The sequence below is a fragment of the Phycodurus eques genome, chromosome 2 (genome assembly GCF_024500275.1).
Source record: "Phycodurus eques isolate BA_2022a chromosome 2, UOR_Pequ_1.1, whole genome shotgun sequence".
Taxonomy (NCBI): Eukaryota; Metazoa; Chordata; class Actinopteri; order Syngnathiformes; family Syngnathidae; genus Phycodurus; species Phycodurus eques.
Window position 1 is genome coordinate 21,682,112 of NC_084526.1, and position 24,773 is coordinate 21,706,884.

Consider the following 24,773-nt stretch of genomic DNA (forward strand, 5'->3'; position numbering starts at 1 on the left):
AGGAGGTCAGCAACGCAGGGAACACGGAAGGAGCACTGTAGACAAGGAAGAACACGGAGGTCAGAGGTATAGCAAAGACTGGCGTAGCTTACGTGCAGGTTTGAGAGCCGTTGTACCACAGGAGAACGTTAATACTCTGGCAGTGGAGTATTGGATCTGGCAGGCTTTTATGCAGGTGGTGATGAAGGCTGATTGCTGTCAGGTGGTGCTGATTACTGGGAAGAGAGTGAGGGAGGGAGAGAGAGGGGCGCGAAGCGCCACCCAAGCTCCAACAAATGAACTGCAGGGCATAGCTCATGACAGTGCCCCCTCTCAACGGACACCTCCTGGCGTCCTGCACGGCATCCTCGGGCGAGCCGCATAAAAGTCACAAAGAAGGGAGTTGTCAAGGACCAGTTTGCGGAAAATCCAGGAGTGCTCCTCCGGACCATACCCCTCCCAATCTACCAAGTACTGGTACCCCCAGTTGCTGGGTGAAATGGCGCTGACATGCCTGAGGATCTAATCTAGTTTTACCAAGTTGCATGGGTTCATCTGGTGCAGCGGGAGGTGACGAAGGGCTAGTCGGCGGTGCAGAAGACGGGTGAGGTGCTGACGGTGCAGTGCCCATAGTGGAAATCCTTTTATGACCCTTAAACCCCCTCTCTCGTGCTCTTTCCCGCAACTGGTTGTCAAGGCGAATGGATAATGAATTGAGTTCTTCGAGCAAGGAGAGCTCGTCCTTCAGCTGATCCGAAAGCCCGTTAAGATAAATTCCCCTAAGCGCTGCGTCGTTGCATCCGCGTTCACCAAAATTATTCTGAATTCCACAGAATATGTGGCAGAGGAACTAGCGCCCTGAGTGAGTGTAAGGAGACAGCTGTTGGCTTCGCTGCCCTGGACGGGGTGATCAAAAACTTTCTTTAATTCAGCGGAAAATGAGTGAAATGATGTGTGTATCGGGGAAGAGTTGTGCCATAGTGCAGTTGCCCATTAAGCTGCTTTGCCGCGTAAAAGGTTGGTGACGAAAGCAACTTTGGATTGTTCGGTGGGATAGCTTAACAGTTGTAAGTTGAAGACCAGAGAGCAATTTAGGAGGAATTGGCTGCAGGCTCCTAAGTCCCCTGAGTAGGGTTCGGGCAGAGGAACGTGAGGCTCTTTGTACGGGAAGCGGGATGGCTCGGCGGGTGCGGGCTCGGAAGGAGGACTTACGGGAGGGCGGTCGGACTGCATTCTTGAGGAAAGGAGGGAAACTTGCTGCGTGAGAGAGTGTAACGATTCCATGATCTCTTGAGGAATTTTATCCTGTTTACCTATGTAGGCGCCTTGGCGGGTGAGTGCTTGTCTTAGCGCCTCCGGGGTTGCTGGGTCCATGACGGCTAGAGTATTCTGTCACGTTAAGGTTTTAACTGGACCCAGAAGCAAGCAGAGGCTGAGAGAGTTGTGGTGAAAGGTTTATTGAAGAGGATATCAAGGTGGATCCCTGGGCCGTATTGGCAGGTCATCGGAACAGGGAGCGTGCGGCAGGTGGTGCCATGAGCAGCTGGATGGCTTGGCGGAGTGGTGGAGGAGGTCAGCACGGTGGGGAACACGAAACGAGCACTGAGGACAAGGAAGAACACGGAGGTCAGAGGTATAACAAAGACTGGCGTAGCTTACGTGCACATTTGAGAGCCGTTGTACCACAGAAGAACGTTAATACTCTGACAGCGGAGTCTTGGATCTGTCAGGCTTTTATATAGGTGGTGATGAAGGCAGATTGCTGTCAGGTGGGGCTGATTACTGAGAAGAGGGAGAGAGGGGCGCAAAGCGCCACCCAAGCTCCAACAGAAGAACTGCAGGGCACAGCTCATGTCACACATAATTAAAAGCACATAAATCTGTCTGTAAAGATTGTTACAGGATAAACATAAAGGTTGAAAGGAAAGTAGGCCTGTTAAGATCTCGTATTATCATTTGTAAGCTTCTGTCTGTGTATTGATGCAAACTCAAATGTCTGCATAATACCCCCCAAAAAGTAATAAAAGTAGAATATACAAAATCCTGTCCTAGCCCATCTTCTTCCATCGTTCTTTGCCTTGTTTTTGCAGCTCATTATACTTTTTTCAATGCTCACATCCCTGCCAAACTTTACAACGGCAAGCCACTAATTACTTCTCTGAAAAAAAAACAAAAATAAAAGCGGCAGTGTCTTATCTTGTTTCTTACCTGTCGACAGAAAGACTCGCATGGTGAGCGCCAGGCGAATGTTTTCCCAGAAGACTGACTACGTCCTTATCCTGCCTCTCTCCACTCAACATTCTTTTTTTTAAAACTTTCCAGACGCTGAAGGATCCCAACCTTTCGGCGAGGAAGGACTTCCAGAGGGAGGCTGAGCTGCTGACCAACCTGCAGCATGACCACATCGTAAAGTTCTATGGCGTGTGCGTGGATGGCGACCCCCTCATCATGGTCTTTGAGTACATGAAGCATGGAGACCTCAATAAGTTCCTCAGGTCGGTTCCGTTCCTTTAAGGCTGTACCCTAAGAACCAACACCTTGCACCGTAGAAATCAACAGGATGACTAGAAATAATCAACAGAGTCAAAATAATAAGTCCACAGCTCGTTCGGTCATGCATGGGCGCATGCGGTTTTCTGCTCTTGCCAGTTGTTTATGATATCAGCCACCTTGCACAATAGAAATAAAGAGAATGACTAGAAATAATTCAAGTCCAAACAAAATGTTCACAGCACGCTCAGATACATACATGTCCGCACACAATTTAAATCTTATAATTAATGTGATCTCTCCTCTTGCCAGTCGTAACAAGAGTCCTATAAACATACATGCAAATCAGTCGGCTTTCGGCGTTTTGAACGCAAAAATAGGCCATTTACGTGAATTGTATAGATCCAATGATTTGTTTTTTTTTCCCTGGGTGTGGGGGGTGGCTGTTTCGTACTCCTTGAACGCTGGCAGCTAGATCCATTCCACACATTTACCATCCACACACAGATGTAATTGTGAATATTACTCCGCGGCGGATTAATAGGGTTCCGCCTATGCGCTCGTGACCTGGTTTGGTTAAGTCACAGGAGTTGACGAGACCAGAAACAACCTCCACCGCTTCTGCTGTTAAGAAGCAACTGTACTTTTACTCCGTTACAATTATCTAAATGTCGCTCGCTACTTTTATTTATCAATTATTGCTTATTTAGCAACTATTTCGTGCGTGAGACTATGACTTCGACTTCTACATCTGGCACGGTTTGCGCCGATCCAGTTTAAGCGCGAGTGACGTTTAAGTCTAGTTCACCAATCAAACAATAAAAGGAAGTCACATGACTTAACGTCTTCTATTGGGTTTCTCGGGCATAGGTATTAAAACTAGATAAACCAGCCCGGCTGATCGTTGTGCCTATGTGGCCACCGTTTTGGGAAGGTCGTCGTTAACCATGAAGGCAGCACCGCGCTACTCGTGTTTACATTTAGAAGAACAAAAACAACAGTTTTCATGTATTGTAGTATTTGTCTGGCACTGTCTGCCCAAACGTGGATATTTCACCTCACTTATAACATTAGAAAACACCCTGCAGTAAATTGCAGGTGTTTTTTGGGAGTTTTGACTGTGCATACACATGCACACACACAACAACAACATCAGAATTGGCAAATTCACAATTTATTTTTTTCTTCATGTTCATGCTGTGGTAAAAAAAAATAAAATATGAAGTTACTCACTATTTACTCAGTACTTGAGTAATAATTTCACTTTGTACTTTTTACTCAAGTCATTTTTTGGAGGACTACTTTTTACTTTTACTTGAGTCACATTATTGTCAAGTAACAGTATTCTTGAGTACAATATTTGGCTACTCTGCCCACCTCTGGAGCGGACATCCTCGATTTCTACTCTTACGTTTAAGCAACATTTTTGCTCATCAGCTCAACCAGTGTTGCATTTGTTGGACTGGTCTTTTGTATTTTCGCGTTGAGGTGCTGCGGGTCGTGGCCCTGGTTGTGGTCCCAGCAGAACCGCAAAGCACACATAACATCCGCGTCAAGAGTTGATTCGCGAGTACATCTTGTATTAATTAGGAAACGAGTCTACAATTGTCTAATTAGTTTACGGATGTTAATGTTAAATGTATTAAGCGACGGAGCGATGTTAAGGATTATGTCACATGAACTAATCAATGAACTAACTTCAAATTCAGAAATGGCCAATAAAAACTGAAAAATATTGTATTTAATATTTTCCTGTAGGATGCATTTGGGATTAGCCTTTGAAGTTGATGATAGTGAAAATTTGGTGAAACAGACAATGATTTTAATAAATTATTTGCCAGAATGAGAGTGCTTAAAGAGGAGGATGCTATTCATGTGACACAGCTTTAAGCAGGCATCAGGTGCAGGTGGAGATGGGCTGGGCTCAAGTTGGATGCCAAAACAAAAAAGCAAAGAAATGTAATTATAATCTTAAATTTGTACATCAACATGTATTTGAGCAGTGTAAATAAATGTTTTTCTGCATGAAGAAATGTTATTTTGCCTTACTGTACTTCCAGATTTCATAATTTATGTTAAAAAAAAAAAAAAATCTCTGCGGGGGCCCAGGGGATGCCCCCAGACCCCTCTACGATGTTTTTTATTTATTTTTTTTGGTCACCTTTTTCATGCCTTTGGTGTTTACATGTCTGTATATAACTAATGGCATGGCTCCTCACATCATTTATTCATGATAACGGACACCTTGCATAATAGAAATAAACAGAACTTGAAATAATCCAGGTTAAAAAAAAGTCCACCGTACGCACAATGTATGTGTCATATGATAAATGCTTTGGATTGTCTCAACAATTATTCATTATAACCGACACCTTGCACAATAGAAATAAACAGAATGACTAGAAACAATCCAGTCAAAAGAAAGAATCCACGGCATTCTTGATCATTGCTTGGGCAATGCAAAATGCAATCCCTTCTCTCGCCAGTTGTACTGTACATCAGTGATTCTCAAGTGGTGGGTTGGGACCCATAGTCATTTTGGTTGGGTCGTGGACAGTAATAAAAAATTACAGGGGGGCCTCATTTAATAACGGTACTGACACACACATTTCTAAGGGTCCGCTCTCTGACGCTCTCACTGTGCTCTGAAAGTGCAGTGTTCAGAGAGGCAGAGCGCGCTCTATTTTCTATGAATTTAAGAACGAGCACGTTGGCCATTGGCAGGGACACAGCAGTGCGTCCGCCATATTGAATGTGTGAGTTCTGCCTGACGCTCCGGCTGCTCTGTCTCCTCAGTCAGAATGACTGGAGTGCGCTCCGGCACTCCCAGAGTGTGGGGCTCTGAATAACCGAACGGCACACTCCAACAACGTTTTGAGTTTCCGAACGTTCCGGAGTGCTTGGAGTGAATTTCCGAATGTACCCAACGTTACAGACGGCGAAAATGTTTTCATGTGGTACAAGAAGGCACACTCAGTTAGCGCAGTACTTTATTTATTTATTTTTTCTTTGGCCTAGAAATTTTTACATACAAATATTTACTGTAATTATGATATTAGTACTGCGTTGGATGCTCAGTCACGAGTCCATCTGTCCTTGTTTGGGTTGTTTGATAAGAAGGCACAATGAGTGTAGCTCTAGACTACTAGCTGGTCACGCTAGCCGCCAACTCCTCATTGATAGCTGTGTATCATCAAATGTTGCAGTGACTCACCAATATGACATGGCACACGGGGGGGGACATTAGCTGTGAAGACAAGCATCATTAAATAACATTGAGTCTAGGTGCACTGGACTGTATGTTGCCATTGATTCCCTGTCCCACATCCTGTGTGTTTATTCAATGTGACCACAGCTAAGGCAATCAGCCACATCTTGCACCTAGCATGAAAGTGTGTCATCATTTATTGCGTCAAAGGATTTCCCCCAGCAGAAAATCTTCACAAATTCACCCACTGGGTCGTAACAAGTCGTCTTTGTCAACTATTGATCAAACTTCAAATACGAGCAGGAATTTGGACACACACAGACGCACACAAACACACACAGACACATAAACGCTTTGGTTGAGTGCGTGAGTGCAGATTTCCATGCCCAAAGGAGCTCCAGTGTACTTACATCGCATCGCTTTTGTCAGAGTTCAGAGTTCATCATCAGAATTAAAGCTGATGAATCTCCAAATGACTCGGGTGAAAAGAATAATATCAGCAATCTGTACCATCATAATTAAAGCCTTGTTCATCATCAGAATTAAAGATGAGTTCATTATTAGATTACATGGCAATCCAAAGCTTCACTTGATGCCCCTTCTTGTCAAACACCTGTCACAGATGAGCCCAGCTAAAGTCCTTTTTGACAAAATGTTGCCTGTTACTTGCCGAGAGTCCTATCACGCCAACAAACACTGGAAGTGTAACCCTAACAAAGTAAAATTAGAGCACAACCATGAATTGGCTCTCAGTTAATTGTGCAGGTGCACCCAATGAAGTGTGCGAGTATTTTGTCCAACAATTGACATCGCCCCCTGTGGGCAATTAAAAGTAATGCGGGCTCAATGCCAACTAATGCTGATGGATGGGCGGAAAACTGGATCCCTGTCTTTTTTTAGCATTAGTCGAATTGTCAGTCAGCAGCTACATTTCAAAAAGGGGCAAAACGCTTTTAATAAGACAAGATGGTGGTCTAAAAATAAGTTTTTTTATTTAATTTAATGACATGAAAATCACTCGTCGTGCGTGACACACATGGCAAGACAGCGAAGCCTCTGCTCGTCTTCTCGCATTAGAGACTCATTATTAGCCTCGCTCTCTGAGCACAAAACCTTTAATTGGCCTAAATGTGACAGATGGAAACAGAACGACAGCCCGTGTGTGTGTTTGTCTGTCCCTGTGCGCTGTATTCGGCTTGTAATCACAGCGAGAAGAAGGTGATAAAGACAGCGGGATCTTCACGCCAGGAGTTCGGGCGGTGGGAGTCGTCGTCGTTACCCATAAATGTGAAAAAATATTAAATGGAAATGAGCTCTTAATCTGCACTTGACACAGCCGTGGGACCTCAAAACAACTCCTCATGGGGCGAATGGCATGATTAAAAACTCCTCTCAAACCTCAAAATGACTGATAACAATGGTGAATAAATCAGAATTAAAGCTGATGAAACTCAAAATGGCAAAATACTTGTTAAATGCAGCACGTGGACAGTTTCTCATCAGAATTAAAGCCAAGTTCATCATCAGTATAAAAGGCAGAGTTAATTGTTTGCATTTAAGCTAAAGAACCTCAGAATAGGTGGCACGGTGATGGCTGGTTAGCACATCTGCCTCACAGTTCTGAGGACCGGGGTTCAAATCCCGGCCCCGCCTGTGTGACCATTCATTCAAATGAAGGTTTATTAACCTTAAAATGACTCTGGCGAAAGAGTTGCTACAAAAGCTGCGCCCAGTTTCTCATCAGACTCAAAACGTAGTTTGCATCATAATTAAAGGTGATATTGTCATTCGAATGAAATCTGAAGAACTCAAAATGACTCAGGAGAAAGAGTTGATAATAATGGTACGTACACAGTTTACAATCAGAATTCAAGCGGAGTTATCCATCATCATTAACGCCAAGTTCATCAAAAGAATTAAAGTTGATGAAGCTGAAAATGGCACAGTCAAAATAGTTGAAAACAGCAGTGCCTGCACAATTCGTCATCAGAATTAAAGCCAAGTTCATCATCCGAATGAAAGCCGATGAATCTCCAAAATTGCAATTTTAGAATTAAAGCAGAGTTCATCATTCGAATAAAAGCTTGTGAATATCAAAATGACTCAGGTGAAAGACTTAGTACCATGGGTGTGTACAGATTTTATTGTAACAATTGAAGCAGAGTTTGTCATCTTAAATAATATTCAAATTGAATACTTGTCAATTCTTCAGATATATTTATATATATATCAGCTGATTGACAGACAGACATTCTAAGATTAGCTTACCCTCTTTTTGTGCCTTAGTTCTGAACACTTCTGTGTAATATTCCACAGTCTCCGCTTTGCTGCAAAACTTTCATGTTTTCACTGCCCTCAGTCTCCTCACAAGTAAAATTGCCGCAGCGAGAAATGACGTAAATAAACACACGTTATTGTTCGTGTACCATCTCGCTGTGCCTTGGCTCCGGACCCTGCAGTGTTATACTGTGCAGTCTCCACTCCACTGCAGTGCTCTGTTTTCTTGCTGCCCTCCCGTCTACTACCAAAAAAGATTGTCGTGGCTACAAATGGCATATACAGTATAAACACACATGCTAACATTTGCTTACACTCTCGATGTGTCGTAGCTCTGAAGACTGCCATTTTATAGTCCACAGTCTCCACTTTGCTGCAGTGCTTCATTTTCTCCCTGCCTCAGTCTCCTTGCAAGTAAAATTGCTGCGGCTAGAAATTACACAATAAACACTCACGCTACATTACCTTACCCCGTCACTGTACCTTAGCTTGGAACACTGCTGTGTTACTGTATATGACAATGTTTCCAATTTGCTGCAGTGCTGCATTTTCTTGCTGCCCTCAGTCTTGTGCAAATTAAATGGGTGTGGCTAGAAATTATATAAACGCACGCTAAGATTAGCTTCCCCTCTCACTGCGGTCTTCGCTCTGGACCCTGTTGTGTTATACACAGTATTCACTTTACTGCAACACTATATTTTCTCACTGTCTTCGTTCTCCTGTAGAATAAAATGGCCACATCATTGTAATATTTGGAGATATGCAACAAGAAATGACCTAAACCAACAAACTATGTTAGCCGAAACTGTTGCCGGTTGATTAGCTGTGGACGCTGCACTATTATACTATGCAGTCTCCACTTTGCTGCAACACTTCCTCAATCTCTTCTCGAGTAAAATTGATGCATTATGGTAACTTTTGGACATTAAAATAAAACACGTAAAACACTACGTTTTGATCCCAAGTGAAAAGCATTTGGCAGATGGGCAGTTAGATGCTAGCTAAAAGCTAACATAGCAGTCTATGTTTTTACTGTCAGCGCTTCTTTTTGTCAAACAGCACACACAAATGCCAGTCACAGATTATCCAAATGCAAGTCCTTTGTTCCCAAGTTTAACCAGCATAACGTTGTACTCAACACAGAGCCCACGGCCCGGACGCCATGATCCTTGTGGATGGCCAGCCGCTGCAGTCCAATGGCGAGCTGGGCCTCTCCCAGATGTTGCACATTGCCTCCCAAATCGCATCAGGCATGGTCTACCTGGCCTCGCAGCACTTCGTCCACAGGGACCTGGCCACCCGCAACTGTCTCGTGGGTAACGGCCTCTTAGTCAAGATCGGCGACTTCGGCATGTCGAGGGACATCTATAGCAGCGACTACTACAGGGTAAGTTGGACGGAGTCTTCAATTTATGCAACACCTGGGCATAGCACCACTAGCACGCGTTACTTGAATTTGGTTGTGGAATTTCTGCAATGATGAAATAATTTCTCAAGGAAAGATTTTGTTCGTCGTCTTTATTTCAGGAGCAAAAAGCAAACAAAAAGGCAGCTGCCGCTGGACCACACAAGGCTCAGCACAAAGTGAGATACAATAATTGATACAGTTGCATAATAAAGCTATTCATGTGGCATAATAAGGTTCCAGTATGTGTGTCATATTTCGGATTGTTGTGGCATATTAAGGTTATGTATGGCATATCAAAGTTATGAGTAACATGTTAAAGTTATGTGTGGCATATTAAGGTTGTGTGTTGAATGTTTTAAATAAAAGTTTGAATGTGTGCTATATTACGGTTATGTTGGCATGTTAAGTTTGTGTGTACTATGTCAAAGCCATGTGTGGTATATTAAGGTTACGGATGAGATATGAAGGTTATGCCTGTCATATTAAGGTTATATTGGCATATTAAGTTTATGTATGTCATGTCAAGACCATGTGTGGGCCATATTAGGCTAATGTAAGTCTTAAGTGGTAAAGCAGCATGTGGCTCATCTCCCAAGGCTATTCTTTGCAGCATTTGTGGCGTATAGAAATTGTGGGAGGCACGCCTAAAAGGTTTGTATATGCCATGTCAAGGCCATGTGTGGCATATCAGAATCAGCTTTGTTGGTAATTGTAGCGTATATTGGCGTTTGGATAAACTTGATTTATTTAAGAAATACATTTGTCGAAGCAGGGATGCCTGCGTTTAGCGTGATTTGACGCTTAATGGTGTAATCAATCTATTTTGTCTCATATAGGGCACCGCGTCTCTTTTTTTAAATGTGTAAAATGTAGGGAAAGCGACGAGAAACCTTTTATCACTCTCATAATAAACGTTGCTACACTGAGGAAATAAGAGTTCTAGATTACAGAGGTCTCATGGTTAAACTCCAAAACAAACACAACACGGGGTGGAATTTGATAGAATATTTAATGAAATCTACGAGGGATCTATAGGGAAACACACAGAGGGGTCTAACTACAAAAAGGAAAGACGAATAATGGTGAAAGAAAGAAAAATAGGCATACGAAAAGGGAAATAGGACATCGTGTGTTGCGGGGCTAAAGTTGAAAATGTTAGCGTTTAATGCATTGAGTCAGAGCGATAGAGGGCAAAGTTGGGATTTTGTGTGACCCTAGTATTTTCCCCAAAATGATTAGGCACTAATTTTGTAGATACTGGCAACGATTTATATGTCCTACTCACGACCGTAGATCAGCTGGTCTTTGGGGTGGTCTGTCTCCTCGCAGCTCAGAAGGAAAACGAAGCAGCTTTGGTTGGATAAGGAGATGCACAAAAATAAAACAAAAACAAAAGAGGCAGAAGAAGAAAAAGGGAAGTGGTTCGTCACGCTTTCGTTGGGAGAAAATGACCGTCTCTCTTCCTGCCTCACTAGTAATTTCAGAGTGATCCCGCTTGGCTGAAGCGTATCTGTTACTTTGGTAGCAACCACTCTGATTGCCTAGCTACGATCCACGGAGGCTGGGAACCCAAGTTGGTGAAAAAAGGTTTGGAGTACATTCCCTAATGTTTAGTCTAGTCTTCCCTAGTGTAAGTAAGACAAACGAAAAAGACAGAACCAAGGACAATAGTAGAGAACGCATTGCTGAGGCGTCCACCATTGTAGGCCCCATTATCAAGGTTACAGGTTACGTTTGAGGTAATGGGTGGGGGCCTATTCAGGTTATGTATGGCATGTCAAGGCCATGCGTTTGGCATATTAGGGTTCTATGTGCCATATTAATGTAATATAAAGCAGGTTCAGACGATGCATGGAATATTAAGGGGTAAAGCAACACGTGGCTCATTTCTCAAGGCTATTCTTTGTAGGCTACAATCCTTTTAACTGTAAACAAGTATGTGTGTGATCCTGAGGCAGCATCAATGTTTTGTTCTAGAGTAGGGCTGCAGCTATCGGATGTTTTTCAGAATCATTTATTCCATCAATTAATGGAATATTCAGCACAAAATGTATTTTGTATTGAAGGTAATTTCAAAGTATTTTTTTTCAATTACTGTTTATTCACTACATATTGTTTATTTGGTATTATTTAATGATTAAACAAAACCAAATAAACAACTAATGTCAGATAAGGGAGTGATTTACTCGCCAATGTTTTGATATCTGAGAGCTATTTCTTGGGTACTGATTAATGTGAAAGGCAAATAGCTTCAGATTCAACTACAGTACATGTCAGTTACAGGTTAATCATACTGTGGCTGCAAATAATTAAAGACTATTTATGTAATAGATTGAACTATTTTTTTTTTTTTTACTGGTTATTGGTTTGGTCCGTAATGTCTGTCAGAACATAGGCAAAAATGTGGATCATAGTGATTAAATAAAAAATAAAAAAAAATCAGTCTGCTTTCATGGAGGGCTACAGAAATCATAGACAATATTTACTGTTGAGAGGCACATATAAGAGGATTGGGACAATGTTAAGTTAAACAATGGCTCGAAACTATTTATTTACAAAATTGTTTTCGATGTATTTGATAATCAATTAGTTGTTGATTCATGGATTCATTGTTGAACCTACATGTGTTCGCAGCTGCAGTGCTAGTCAGAGGAACTAGCATTTTGTGTGTCTGTTCTGTACAACTTCTCACCTGTGTCAAGTAAATTTTGCCAAACGAAGGTGACGTTTTTTGAGACATCGTTCTTTAAAAAAAAAAAAAAAAAAATCTCTGAATGGAAGGTACAAAAAAACAACAGCTGGGCCAATATGGACCTCACCTTGGGGATGGGTGAGTAATTTAGCACACATTGAATAATTTACATGGAAATTTGAGCACGATGACTTTGGGTTCGGTAAACTGTTCTTCACCATCTGTGGAGTGATTAAAAGTGAGTATTTGGTTGGAGCTGAGGGATTGCAGGACAGGGAAAGCTTTACTGCGGATGCTTTCAGTTAAAAAAAAACAAAAAACTTGTTGACAGGTTTTTTTTTTTACCCAGTGCATCTGTGCTTCATCCTGGAGTGGAGGAAATTGGTACCTTAACCTGTTTTCAGTGCGACAGGGCCACACACACACACACACGCACACACACACACACACGCGCGCACACACACACACACACACACACACATATATATATATATAATATTGTCTGTATTTATTTGTTTTTTCTTTAACTGACATTAATGGCATGAGTTTTTCACATACTGTAGTTCTCCACACAGATTTATTTTAAAACAACAATTATGGCGATTGGGGATTCTTTTTTTATTTTTATATTTTTTAGCTAATAAATTAATTATTGCACGAATGCACAAAGCAAGGTCCATAAAGACATGGATTAGAGCGTTTGGTGTGGATGAACTTGACTGGCCTGCACAGAGTCCTGACCTCAACCTGATAGAACACCTTTGGGATGAATTAGAGTACAGACTGAGAGCCAGGCTTTCTCATCCAACATCACTGTGTGATCTCACATATGTGCTTTTGGAAGAATTCTCAGAAATTCCCATGAACACACTCCTAAACCTTGTGGAAAGCCTTTTCAGAAGAGTTAAAGCTGTTATAGCTGTAAAAGGTGAACCGATGTCATATTAAACCCTATTGATGAAGAAGGGATGTCATTTCAGATCATATGTGAGTCAAGGCAGGTGAGCGAATACTTTTGACAATATACAGTCGGTATCTGTGGATGTATACTTTCATTCATTCATTCGTTTGTTCATTTATTCATTTGTTTAAATATCTATTCAATTTTTACATGATTAATTTGCAATTCATCTGCAATTGATCAACTAAGAAATAAATCTTTTAATTGGACAGCAACCATATTTATCCTTTTTTTAATGTTCACCTGTCATAGAAATGGCAGTGAATGAGCTCTAAAAGCTCTGTGGGAGAAATTCATGATAAACCTGTGAATCTGTGCACCAACCTCTCATGGAGAAAACGTTGAATACTGTAATAGCATCACCTTTTTCTTCCTCTCACCACACTGCACCAAAAGAAACTGAATTTTGTGTCAACACCAGAGAATCAGAATGCTCATTAAATATGGACCACTTTCTGCATGCCCAGCATGAAAGCGCAGCCTGGTAACCAAGGCGTCTATTTGGCATCTTCAGTGTCGACTGTGCAAATATTGCCGCGTCCATTCTCCCCTGGTCTCCAGGGACGTGCCGTGTGCAAGAATTTAGTGTCATTGCAATTCCGAGCATGTCGTCCAACACGGTTAGCATTCCTCTAGTAGCCTCTTGGGCTTGTTTGTGCTCATTACGACAACCTGGCGGGTTATTACTGATTTGACCTAGTTTAATTCATTTCTAATAACAGAAGGACTATTTATTTCTCCTGGCAGAGTGGCAAATGCTAACAGCACTACACTGGAAAATTATGCATTAGAACACATTAAAAATATGCAAAATCCTGTAGAGAAAAAAAATTGATAAGGAAGGAAACAAAAGTAAAACTGAAACAGATCATTCATTGCATCTCAAATTACTTTTTACATACCGGTAGTTGTTTTTTTTTTTTTTTTTGGGGGGGGTGTAATGCAATGCAAATTGAATGAATCGTCAATCCATAATGCACATGCACAATGGAAACAAGGCCCTTTAAACCCGATAAGCTTGGATATTTCTCAATTTTTTTTACTTTTTTGGGCGCTTCTAAAAAGGCATTTTTTAATGTTAAACGGACTATGCGGGCGACTGTATAGCTTTATCAAAAGTCTGCATTCATCAAGGCAATTTTTGAACATTTGTTGTTTTCCGAGCAGTCTAGGGTGTAGTCAACCTTTCAGCCGAAGTCAGCTGGGGTAGACAGACTCCAGATCCCCGGGATCTAGAGCAGGATAAGCAGACTAGAAAATAACATTTATATGAGTTCATTTAAAAAATATGTAGAGTGCTAAAACATATTGTGCACCAGAAAAAAAAACTTCTAATTAGAGTTATTTTTCAACATCTTGGGGTTAAACTAATTATCCGCACGACCGCGTAGCTTTTTCCGGAGCTTGTTTTTAATCTGAGTGACTTTTGTGTTTCAGAAAAATACAAAAAAACTGCAGGGAGGTTTTTGTCTTTGTTTAAGATTGGTTTAATTTTTTCCATTTCATTTTCAGCATTAAATCCATTAATATGATGCCTTGACATTGTGCAGTTAATATTGACCAAATTGAAAATGATAAAAGTCAAAGTAAAACTGGGTTAATACTAATCAAATATGTTCGTGAGGCATACTGCATAGTTAAGTTTAAGTGCAAGAACACTTTATGCTTAGCTTTTGGTCTAGTCATTACTCTTATTGGACGCTGGAAAAAGTACCACTGCAGCCCAGTGACAACCAGTGCAAACCTGTATGTGTGTGAGACTCCTTTTGTCCCGCAAACAACACGCATTTTGCAAATTGCCTCAGAGCAATAAGTCACATCTTATTTAGCAATCTTTTCTGCACTGAGGCTAGATTAAAACAGCCATCTGCTCATTCTTTACAGAGTACCCAACAGTAGTAACAGCAAATGCGTAAACTACATTGGATTAATAGTAAGTATGGTGTACACAGTATAATGTAGTATACTATCACGGTTATTCTCAGTCGCTTTGGTACATTTCTCGGATCAAAATTTAAATTCTCAAAACTCCTTGTTAAATCTTCACATCATTGTGTCATTTGTTTGGACAAGTTGCAAATGCTTTTGCACATCCATGCAAATGATTATGTACAATTCTCTCCTGTTTCCTATATTATCGATTCCTTGTCATCTTGATCAAAATGGTTTATTGTGTTTTCGATTGAATAGTCCCACCCACAACATTTAGGCATTAGTTCATCACAACACAAGTCTTTACATGCAAAATGGGTGAACAAGTTTCCATCAGACTTTTTCCAAGGTGAATCTTCACTTGCTCTGCACAAATGGAAATGTGTGTAGTGTGTATACGTGTATGAAGTGCAGTCCCATGCTGACTGCGTCATCCACAGACCTGTTTGGTCATAAGGCAAACTGCAGGGGCTCCAGCAGGGGTCCTGTGACGCTCTTGAGGTGGTCCAGCACGAGGCGTTCAAAGGACTTCATGACCACAGATGTCAAGGTGACAGGCCTGTTGTCATTCAGACCCGAGTTTGCAGGTTTCTTGGGGACTGGGATGATGGTGGAGCGTTTGACACAGGATGCCACTTTACACAGTTCCAGAGATCTATTGAAGATCTGTGTGAAGAGTGGAGTGAGCTGGTCCGTGCAGAGTCTGAGGCAGGATGGGGACACAAGGTCTGGCCCCGCCGCTTGGTTGATCTTTTGTTGTTTGAAGATACGTCTCGCATCCTGTAATGGATGGTCAACGCCGAAGGGAGAGTCAGAGGTGTGATGGTGGTCGGTGGTGCGGCTGGGTGGGTGTGGGGTGTGAAAGTGTTCTTTTCAAATCTTCAGTAGATGTTCAAGTCCTTTATTGTTCTCCACTTGGGCGGATGGTTGCTTGTAGTTGGTTAGCGATTGTAATCCATGCCAGACTGACTTAGATCATGAGCGGTTTTCTGCATAATTCCTCTTTGTGACGTTTCTTTTTTTTTTTTTTTTTTTTTGTCAGCTGGTTTTGAGCCCGATTATACAGGACTCTGTCCTCACTTCGATAGGCGTATTTACTGTCTAACAGTGGAGTTTTTAAGCTGCCGCTGAGGTTTCTTAGTATAATATTTGAGGTTTATTGAGAATCAGACTTTATCAGTAGAACAGAACAAAGTTTCTAGAGGGAGAGGGAAACAAAGACAAAAGACAAAGCACTATTTGTAAACAGGATGAGAGAAGTAAATCATTACATTATCTACAAAAATGAAACATTAGATATGAGTGTTGCATGGGGCTGTAGTGCTACACCCTGTGAGGGAAGGACAGGACAAGATAGGACAAGACAAGGACAGGAGAAGAAGCATGCAGGACAAGGGTCGTGAACCCGGCTGTAGAACTGAAGTGTGGTGGGAGTGTAAATTATAAGAGTCTACAGGACGAGAGTGTGAGTGAGGGGATACCCAAGCAATTCGCATATTCATGAGTTATTTGTCGCAATAAGCGAGTGGCCCCGCCCCCAACAAAAAAGTCCCATGGGTGTTTGCCTAACACATGCGAGTGAATTGACACCATTTCGCATGCACAAAGACTGACAGAAGTGTCCTCTAATTGCTGTGCCTGCACCGTGGAGGCTGAGGACCCCACCCAATCAGTCGAGGGGCTGGATCGGGCCCAGAGCAACCCGGCAGACGGAACACGTCCCACACCGAGGGACCCAGGGCGGTCCGCTGGCCCCACCGAGGCGCCCTGGAGGAGGCCGCAGGGACTGACATGCCACTCCCCCAGCCAACCCAACCCCCATGCGCCAGAGATGGGGGATGGTGGATGGTGTCCTGCAGGAACCCCTGGATATGTATGTGTACCCATATACAATGAGTGGCGGCTATGTATGTGTACCCATATACAGTGAGTGGCGTGAGTGTGTGCTAGGTGAGTGATTAAAAGCCATGGCTCCTGCAGGTCGGGCCTGTCAGGCAGGACAACCACCGATGAAGAGAGGGCCGCCCCACCCACCCAGCCCCGCAGCACCGACTCTGGAACCCCCCCAAACATTCCCAGCAGCACCCACTACCCGCCCCCGAGTGTGGGATGTGGAACCCCACCCCAAATATAGCATGAAAATAGGTGTCTGGGGTATTTTTGGTGCATTGCGTGCATGTATTAGATGGAGAGAAGCCTATTTTATGCATGGTGTACTGACTAAAGTGTGTTCTATGGATCACTTTATATTGTATAATATATTTTAAAAAAAATTGTCATTCTAAACGTATTGTTACATATCTGTATCCAGTAGTTACGGTCAGCGGAGATGGAAAGGTCTTCTTGCCATTTAGTGATTGGTAAGTGCATTGATTTAGTGGATGAAATTAATTTATAAACTTTTGAGAGATTTCTTTTACTTTGCGGAAGGAGCATCACTATTTGCTTGACAAACTCCGGCAGTTCGAGGGTGCTCCGGAGTTTTGGTATTTTTTTTTTTTTTTATTGCTGCTTTTAATTTATTGTATTGAAGAAAGTTTCCGCCTGTCATTTGGAATTCTTGGAACAGTCCATCACGCGTCCTAAAAACATTATCGTTAAATAGTTGTTGTAGGTGGTCAATTCCATGTTGTTCCCATGTGTTAAAATGAAGGGGTATATTATTAATTTCGAAATCTGGATTATGCCAGATATAGGAGAGCATACTGGGAGCTAATTGAGATCCTGTAGATTCTAAACTTTGCCACCAAGCCGTTAAGGTGGATGCGATTATTGGGTTCTTGACGCATTTATGGCATTTAAGACTTGTGGAAATAAATGGGAGTTTGATGTTGTTGCAGTCTATCTCTTCCAATTCTAGCCAAGAACGATGCTCCTCATTGTGGTGCAACCATTTGATGAGGTATTCTAATTGGTTAGCTAAATAATAGCGTTTAAAGTTGGGAGCATTTAGGCCTCCCTCCTATTTACTTTTCTGAAGAGTGGATAGACTAATTCTATATTTCTTATTTTTTTAATAAAAAAAATATTACAGCCGAATCTAATGTTTGAAACCATTTAAATGTGGGTTTAAATGGAATCATTGAGAATAAATAATTTATTTGATGTAAGGTTTTCATTTTTATTGTGGCTATTCTTCCCAGTAGTGATATTGGCAAGTTATTCCAGCGTCTTAAGTCAACTGAGATTTTTTTCAGAAGTGTTGTGTAATTTATATTGGTTAGCTGTGTGAGTTTTGGTGAAATATTAATACCTAAATACTTAATGTTTCCTATAGGAATGGGGTAATCTAGGATTGGATCTGCAGGAGACCATGAGTTTGCTGTTATTGGGATTATTGTTGATTTTGTCCAGTTGATAAGAGTACTAATCAGATATTTGTGAAAATGTCTTAAAGAAATTGAAGACTGCCTGAAGAAGAATATCATCAGCATACAGATTGATTTTGTGTTCTGTCATATTCTGACATATAGGGGCAGCAAGAGGTTCGATGAATATTGCAAATAGCATTGGTGAGAGTGGACATCCTTGTCTAGTTCCTCTTTGTAAAGTAAAACTTTGTAAAGTAATCCTATTTGTGGTGACTGTCGCTTTCGGTCAATTGTATAATGTCGCTATCCAATGTATAAATGAGTCTCCAAAGCCAAATTTGTGAAGTACTGCAAACAGGAAAGCCCAGTTAACTTTATTAAAAGCTTTCTCTGCGTCAAGTGACATGATGATTGCATTTAGATTTTTATGCTGTGACATGCTTATTCAATTTAGCAGACGTCTGACATTATTTGTGGAACTTCTACCTTTAATGAAGCCTGTCTGGTCATTGTGGATTGTCGACGGGAGTACCTTTTCAAGTCTCGCTGCGAGGGCCTTCGCTTGATATCTACATTAATCAGTGAAAAGGGCCGATAATTTGGCAGGAGAGTGGGGTCTTTACCTGACTTTAGTAATAATTTAATTGAAGCTGTGTTCATATGGCTACTTATTTGACCTTTATCGTTTATCTACTTGACTGTTCTGAAAAATAGAGGCGCTAGAATTGGCCAGAAATGTTTAATGAATTAAACGGAGACTCCGTCCGGGCCAGGCGCTCGTCCCAATTGCATATTTTTTAATGCGTTACGTAATTCTGTGATGCTTAACGGAACATCAAGGCTGTCTTTAATTTGTGTATTTAATTGAGGAATCTTAGAATGATTGTTTGTTTATATGTGCCCTGTGATTGGCTGGCGACCAGTTCAGGGTGTACCCCGGTTCTCGCGCGAAGATAGCTGGGATGGGCTCCAGCGCGCCCGCGACCCTAATGAGGATAGCGCGGTACAGAAAATGGATGGATGGATGCTTAGATCCTTAATAAAAGTTTCAATTTCTTTTTGGTGTGGGTTGTTCGAAGATGCATATAAGCTGCTATAATAATTGTAAAATATTTCATTTATTTTCTAGCGGTGACTGTGTACAGTTGCCGTTGGAATCTTGAATGGCTGTAATTAATGACTTTTCTTTATTGCACTGAAGTTGGTTCGCAAGGAATTTTCCTGATTTATTATTGTACTCAATGTTAGTGTATCTTAACTGTTGTTGGAGAAAATCTGTTCTTTTTTTTATGTCTAATTGATGTTTTGCCTTTTGAAGTTGGTTTCTAAGTGCTTATGTCGGATTAATTGCATATTCGTCTGTGAGGTGTTTAATTTTTTCCTCAATTCCATTTTCAAATTGTTGTTCTTGTTTTTTCTTGTACGAAGAGTATGATATGATTCGACCTCTCAATACAGCTTTCCTGGTTTCCCACAGCAGAGATGGGGATATGGTTGGTGAGTCGTTGAATTTCAAAAACTCGTTCCATTCCTTGCTCACGAAGGAATCAAAATCCACGTCCTTCAATAGGGATGTGTTAAAGCGCCATGTTGGTGGGGGTCCCAGACTTGACTCGATTTTTAGATTGAGAGAAATTGGTGCATGGTCGCTGATGATGATTGGATGTATTTTGGAGGGAATTCTTTGAGTTGCGGAATTGTTTGAGAGAAGAAAATTTATTCTTGAGAAAGAGTGATGAAACGACGAGAAATTTTTTTTTTCTTTTTGTACAGTTTTTCAGCCTCAATATCCATCCATCCATTTTCTGAGCCGCTTCTCCTCACTCGGGTCGCGGGCGTGCTGGAGCCTATCCCAGCTGTCATCGGGCAGGAGGCGGGGTACACCCTGAACTGGTTGCCAGCCAATCGCAGGGCACATACAAACAGACAACCATTCGCACTCACAGTCACACCTACGGGCAATTTAGAGTCTCCAATTTATGCATGTTTTTGGGATGTGGGGGGAAACCGGAGTGCCCGGAGAAAACCCACGCAGGCACGGGGAGAACATGCAAACTCCACACAGTCGGGGCCGGGGATTGAACCCGGGTCATCAGAACTGTGAGGCTGACGCTCTAACCAGTCGGCCACCGTGCCGCCCAGCCTCAATATGTCAAAATCTATTCTTGAGAAAGAGTGATGAAACGACGAGAATTTTTTTTTCTTTTTGTACAGTTTTTCAGCCTCAATATGTCAACAAGACCAAAGTCTTCCATATACTGCTCTAGTATATTGGAGCATTGTGGCTGATTGCTATTTTTGAGATTTTAGTGATCTATTGGGGGATTTAGTGTAAGGTTAAAATCACCTCGCATGATAATTGTAGAATTGGCTGATAACTTTAACAAGTGTGAAAAGAGCATGTGAAAAAAGCCTGGATCATCTTTATTAGGAGCATATACATTGTCAATTGTGTAAGGTTTGTTAAATATTGTAGCCTGTATAATTATGTATCAGCCTTCTGGATCTGCTACTGTGCTATTTATTGTAAAAAGTAGTCTTTTATGGACGAGTATTGAGACTCCAACTTTGTTTACTATTATAACAACTTTGTTTACTGTTATAAAAGGCCGAGAAAGCCTGAGTGAAATTAAAGTCAATGAGGCATTTTTCTTCAGATATATATATATATATATATATATACATACATACATATATATATATATATATATACATACATATACATATATATATACATATATATATACATATACATATATATATACATATACATATATATATATACATATATATATACATATACATATATATATATACATATATATATATATATAATACACCACAGTGCTTCAAATTAAAAACCTAGGTATAGTTAAACCAAATTTTCGACTGTGTGGATCTATTACAACATTGGTCTCCTATGCTCCATTCCAGAAAAGTGGGAAGTCGGATTTATTCTACTCGGGTTGTACCAGTCCCAACTTCAAAGCGTTCCAGGCAAATGTAAACAACAAAGATGACTGATGGCCATAAATTGTATTTTGTTTTGTATATTTGTAAGTCATTTCATGCTGGCAGAGAGGCATATCCTCACACAGTCAGTACAAATTATTTTGTGTTACGTGAAGTTATGTTGAATAACTAAATAAAGATAGATAAATATAGTTTTATAATCTAGTAAATTGCGGCACGGTAGCCGACTGGTTAGAGCATCAGCCTCACAGTTCTGAGGACCCGCGTTCAATCCCCGGCCCCGCCTGTGTGGAGTTTGCATGTTCTCCCCGTGCCTGCGTGGGTTTTCTCCGGGCACTCCGGTTTCCTCCCACATCCCAAAAACATGCATTAATTGGAGACTCTAAATTGCCCATAGGTGTGCATGTTAGTGCGAATGGTTGTCTGTTTGTATGTGCCCTGCGATTGGCTGGCAACCAGTTCAGGGTGTACCCCGCCTCCTGCCCGATGACAGCTGGGATAGGCTCCAGCTTGTCCGCGACCCTAGTGAGGAGAAGCGGCTCAGAAAATGGATGGATGGAATCTAGTAAATTATTAAAACTATTCACGGTATGTGTCTCCATGGGGTCACCATTGTCGAGTGACGTCAGATTGAAGCAACTCGGTGAAGTCAGGGTAGATATTTTTCTCCAACTTTCCAACTTGGACCTTCCAGTTTGTGTGGCGTTCCAGTGCACTTTTCCTGGTCGGAGGTTAGAAAATTCAGACTTCCCACTTTTATGGAATGCAGCAATACACTCTCATATGCTAAAATTAGCTCATAGCTAATTAGCCTGCCTGAGATAAAAAAAAAATTACAAACACAATATAGAGTTTACATGGTAACTTTTTATTTACACCTCCTAATTTACATCCTACATTGACGTACCCTAATCATGAATGTCTAAGCGAACCAGTTACAGCAGGACATTGTGTGGGACTTGTAGTCGGACTTGGCAGGTCCGTTTTATCATCAAAGCAAGTGTTTTCTCAGGACAATTATCTCGTGTACATCTTTTGTATTTGCTATTGTAGAGCATGTCAATTTCGCATTATGTTTTTTCCACACACGGTCAGTTTACAATCGCTTGGGTGTCCAAACAGAATCAAAGCGAGTTGCTTCTATTTTTTCCATATGGCAATTAATTCTCCCTGTGTTAATATGCAAACAAAGGTTGCAGGTAGTCATAGGGAAAATAAATTGCTTCAAGCTGCTTCTTACGGTAAAATTACGCGTCATGACACATGGGTGTCTGTCAGGAAAAGATGTAGGGGCTTACATTGTGTGTTCCCCACAGGAGAATAAGATTAAAAGACCCCTCTCGTTCCCCCCGGAGGCTTGCTTGCAGCCCGAGTGCCTCCTTTTAGCAATGGTGTTTTCGGTTTTGTTTTTAGCAGTTAATATAAATGGTGAGGTCGTGGAACCTGAGGCAGAGAAAGAACCGGCAATAAGATCCATCCATCCATTTTCTATGCCACTTATCCTGTTCTGGGTTGCGGGGAGCACGAGCCTAACCCAGTTGATATTGGTTGCCAGTCAATCACAGGGGACCAACAATAATAATTTGGAGGTGGGGGCGGGGGGGTGGGGGGTATCATTATTGTAACTAACTAGCGCTACAGTTGTGCTTTTGTGCCTGTTTCAAGGACTTCTACGATGTGTTGTTCCCAAGCCATGTTACCTCTACCTGCTCTGCTTTGAAGACAAACGGTTCCCAGGTTTTTTCCCCCTTTCAAGGATCAAACAGGCACTTCTTCCTCTGCATTATTTATCGAGCAGCAGCGGCTTTGTGCTAATGAGCGTGCAGGTTATATTTATTAACGCTGCACCGCGCAAAGGAAAACAAGTTTTTTTTTCATCCTCATACCGCCCCCTTACACACAATCCACTTTTTTTTTTACACATTGAGAAATCGTTCTTTTTGACCTGGTATGACGTTAAAACAGAAAAACGTCCTTGTTGTAAGTACTGTAAATGATAGATAGCGCTTCCCTGATCCCGATTGACACTATTTTTATTCGTTCGTTCCAGAGATGTTTTCTTTCACTCTGACAGATGTCTTTCACAATACATATTCTACTCCTTTATGGGTTTTTTTTTTCTTTTTTCATTTCAATATGAATATACACGTGAGGTCCACCCTGACGCCTCTTTGCAAGCTGTTTGGTAGAAGGATATTCCACATGTGCAGGTTGGCATGTAATTAAAATGCCCGGAATTGTGCTCTCACAGGGAGGCATGTGAATAAATTGACGCTTAGCTGTAATGTAACTGTAATGTAACTCAGTCAGTAGCTTGTGTCTACCAGGTCATAAATTTACTTTGGCTGTGTGTGTCAATGACCAAGTGTCAACACACAAGTGCCTTAGTCATTACTTGTTGCATCAGAATGCGTTCTTATTGTTTTAGTGATGTTAATTAGGCAGTTACGCATATCGATCACTAATTAAGCTCCTTCCGCCACCAAAATTGGTGTAGTTTGTCTTTCAGAAAAAGAGCATAATACAGGCAGTGATACAGTAGAGTAACTGTAGAACTGTTAAAAACCTAAAAGCATTCTTTATCTCATTTGTAAGTACACTCATTTGATTGTTGTTATTATTTATCCTATGCATGGGTTCACTTATCAATCTGTTTTTGGTGATTCTTTCTCATGCTAAGAGTGTGAAGCCCCAATATAAATTTTGATTATCGCATGTGGCCTGACTGAATGTATTTGCAGCCATTTCGGATATATATTTGAGTATTTGATATATATGCTTTATGCATGCATTTTTTCCCAAATATGTGTTAAAACGTGTTTATTTGTCTAAATATGTTTAAAACATGTAGGAGGGTTGAAAATTAAAAATAAAAAGTTTTTTTAATTATTATTATTATTTGGTCTCTGTAACGCAGATTTTCACCTAAAGCGGATGGATCTGGAATGTGTTGTTTTCAAATCTGGGGAGTAAAATTAAAATGTCATTAGAAAAATAAATATTAAAGTCAAGCACAGATACCTGAAAAAATATACTTATACGAAGTATTTATACTTTGTTACTTCTCACCACTGGGTCCTACGTAGCAAATCAGACTTATGCTAATGATTCTGCTGTGACAAGGGACCCGCTTGACTGCACACCGTCACCTTGAGACGAAGAGCGTCTTGTAAAAATAAAATAATTGCTGTCATTTATCTCGTTTTTCTCTCAACCTGTCACGTCGAGAAGCCAGTGAGGCTGTGCATACAGGGAGTGGGGAATTCTTTTTTATATGTAGCCTTGCGTAAACCGGATTACTACTCTGCCTGTCCTACCGTGTAAGGGGAGTGATTGGATTAATGGCATAGAGAGTGCAGCGGCGCAGTGGGAGGATAGATTACCGGCACTGGTCAGGACTTGTCGATGTTCGCTCTCCGGTCCCCCGCGGAGAGCCCGAGAAGGCCTTCGGCGTCTTAAAGGAGACCCTCCTGATAACCATCTCAACGTGTACTGTCTGCTTACTCTTCTCACGCTGCTATATCTGCTCTCCCAGCTGCGAC

General features: G+C 41.4%; 1 protein-coding gene across 1 annotated transcript in view; it reads left to right on the forward strand.

The window, feature by feature from the left end:
* Nucleotides 1–24,773, forward strand: part of ntrk3b (neurotrophic tyrosine kinase, receptor, type 3b) — a 342,714-nt gene that overhangs the window by 292,126 nt on the left and 25,815 nt on the right. Inside the window, exons 14-15 of the mRNA XM_061669747.1 lie at nt 2,302–2,474; nt 9,098–9,341. Coding sequence (XP_061525731.1) covers nt 2,302–2,474; nt 9,098–9,341 — 417 coding nt within the window. The remainder of the gene's footprint in view (nt 1–2,301; nt 2,475–9,097; nt 9,342–24,773) is intronic.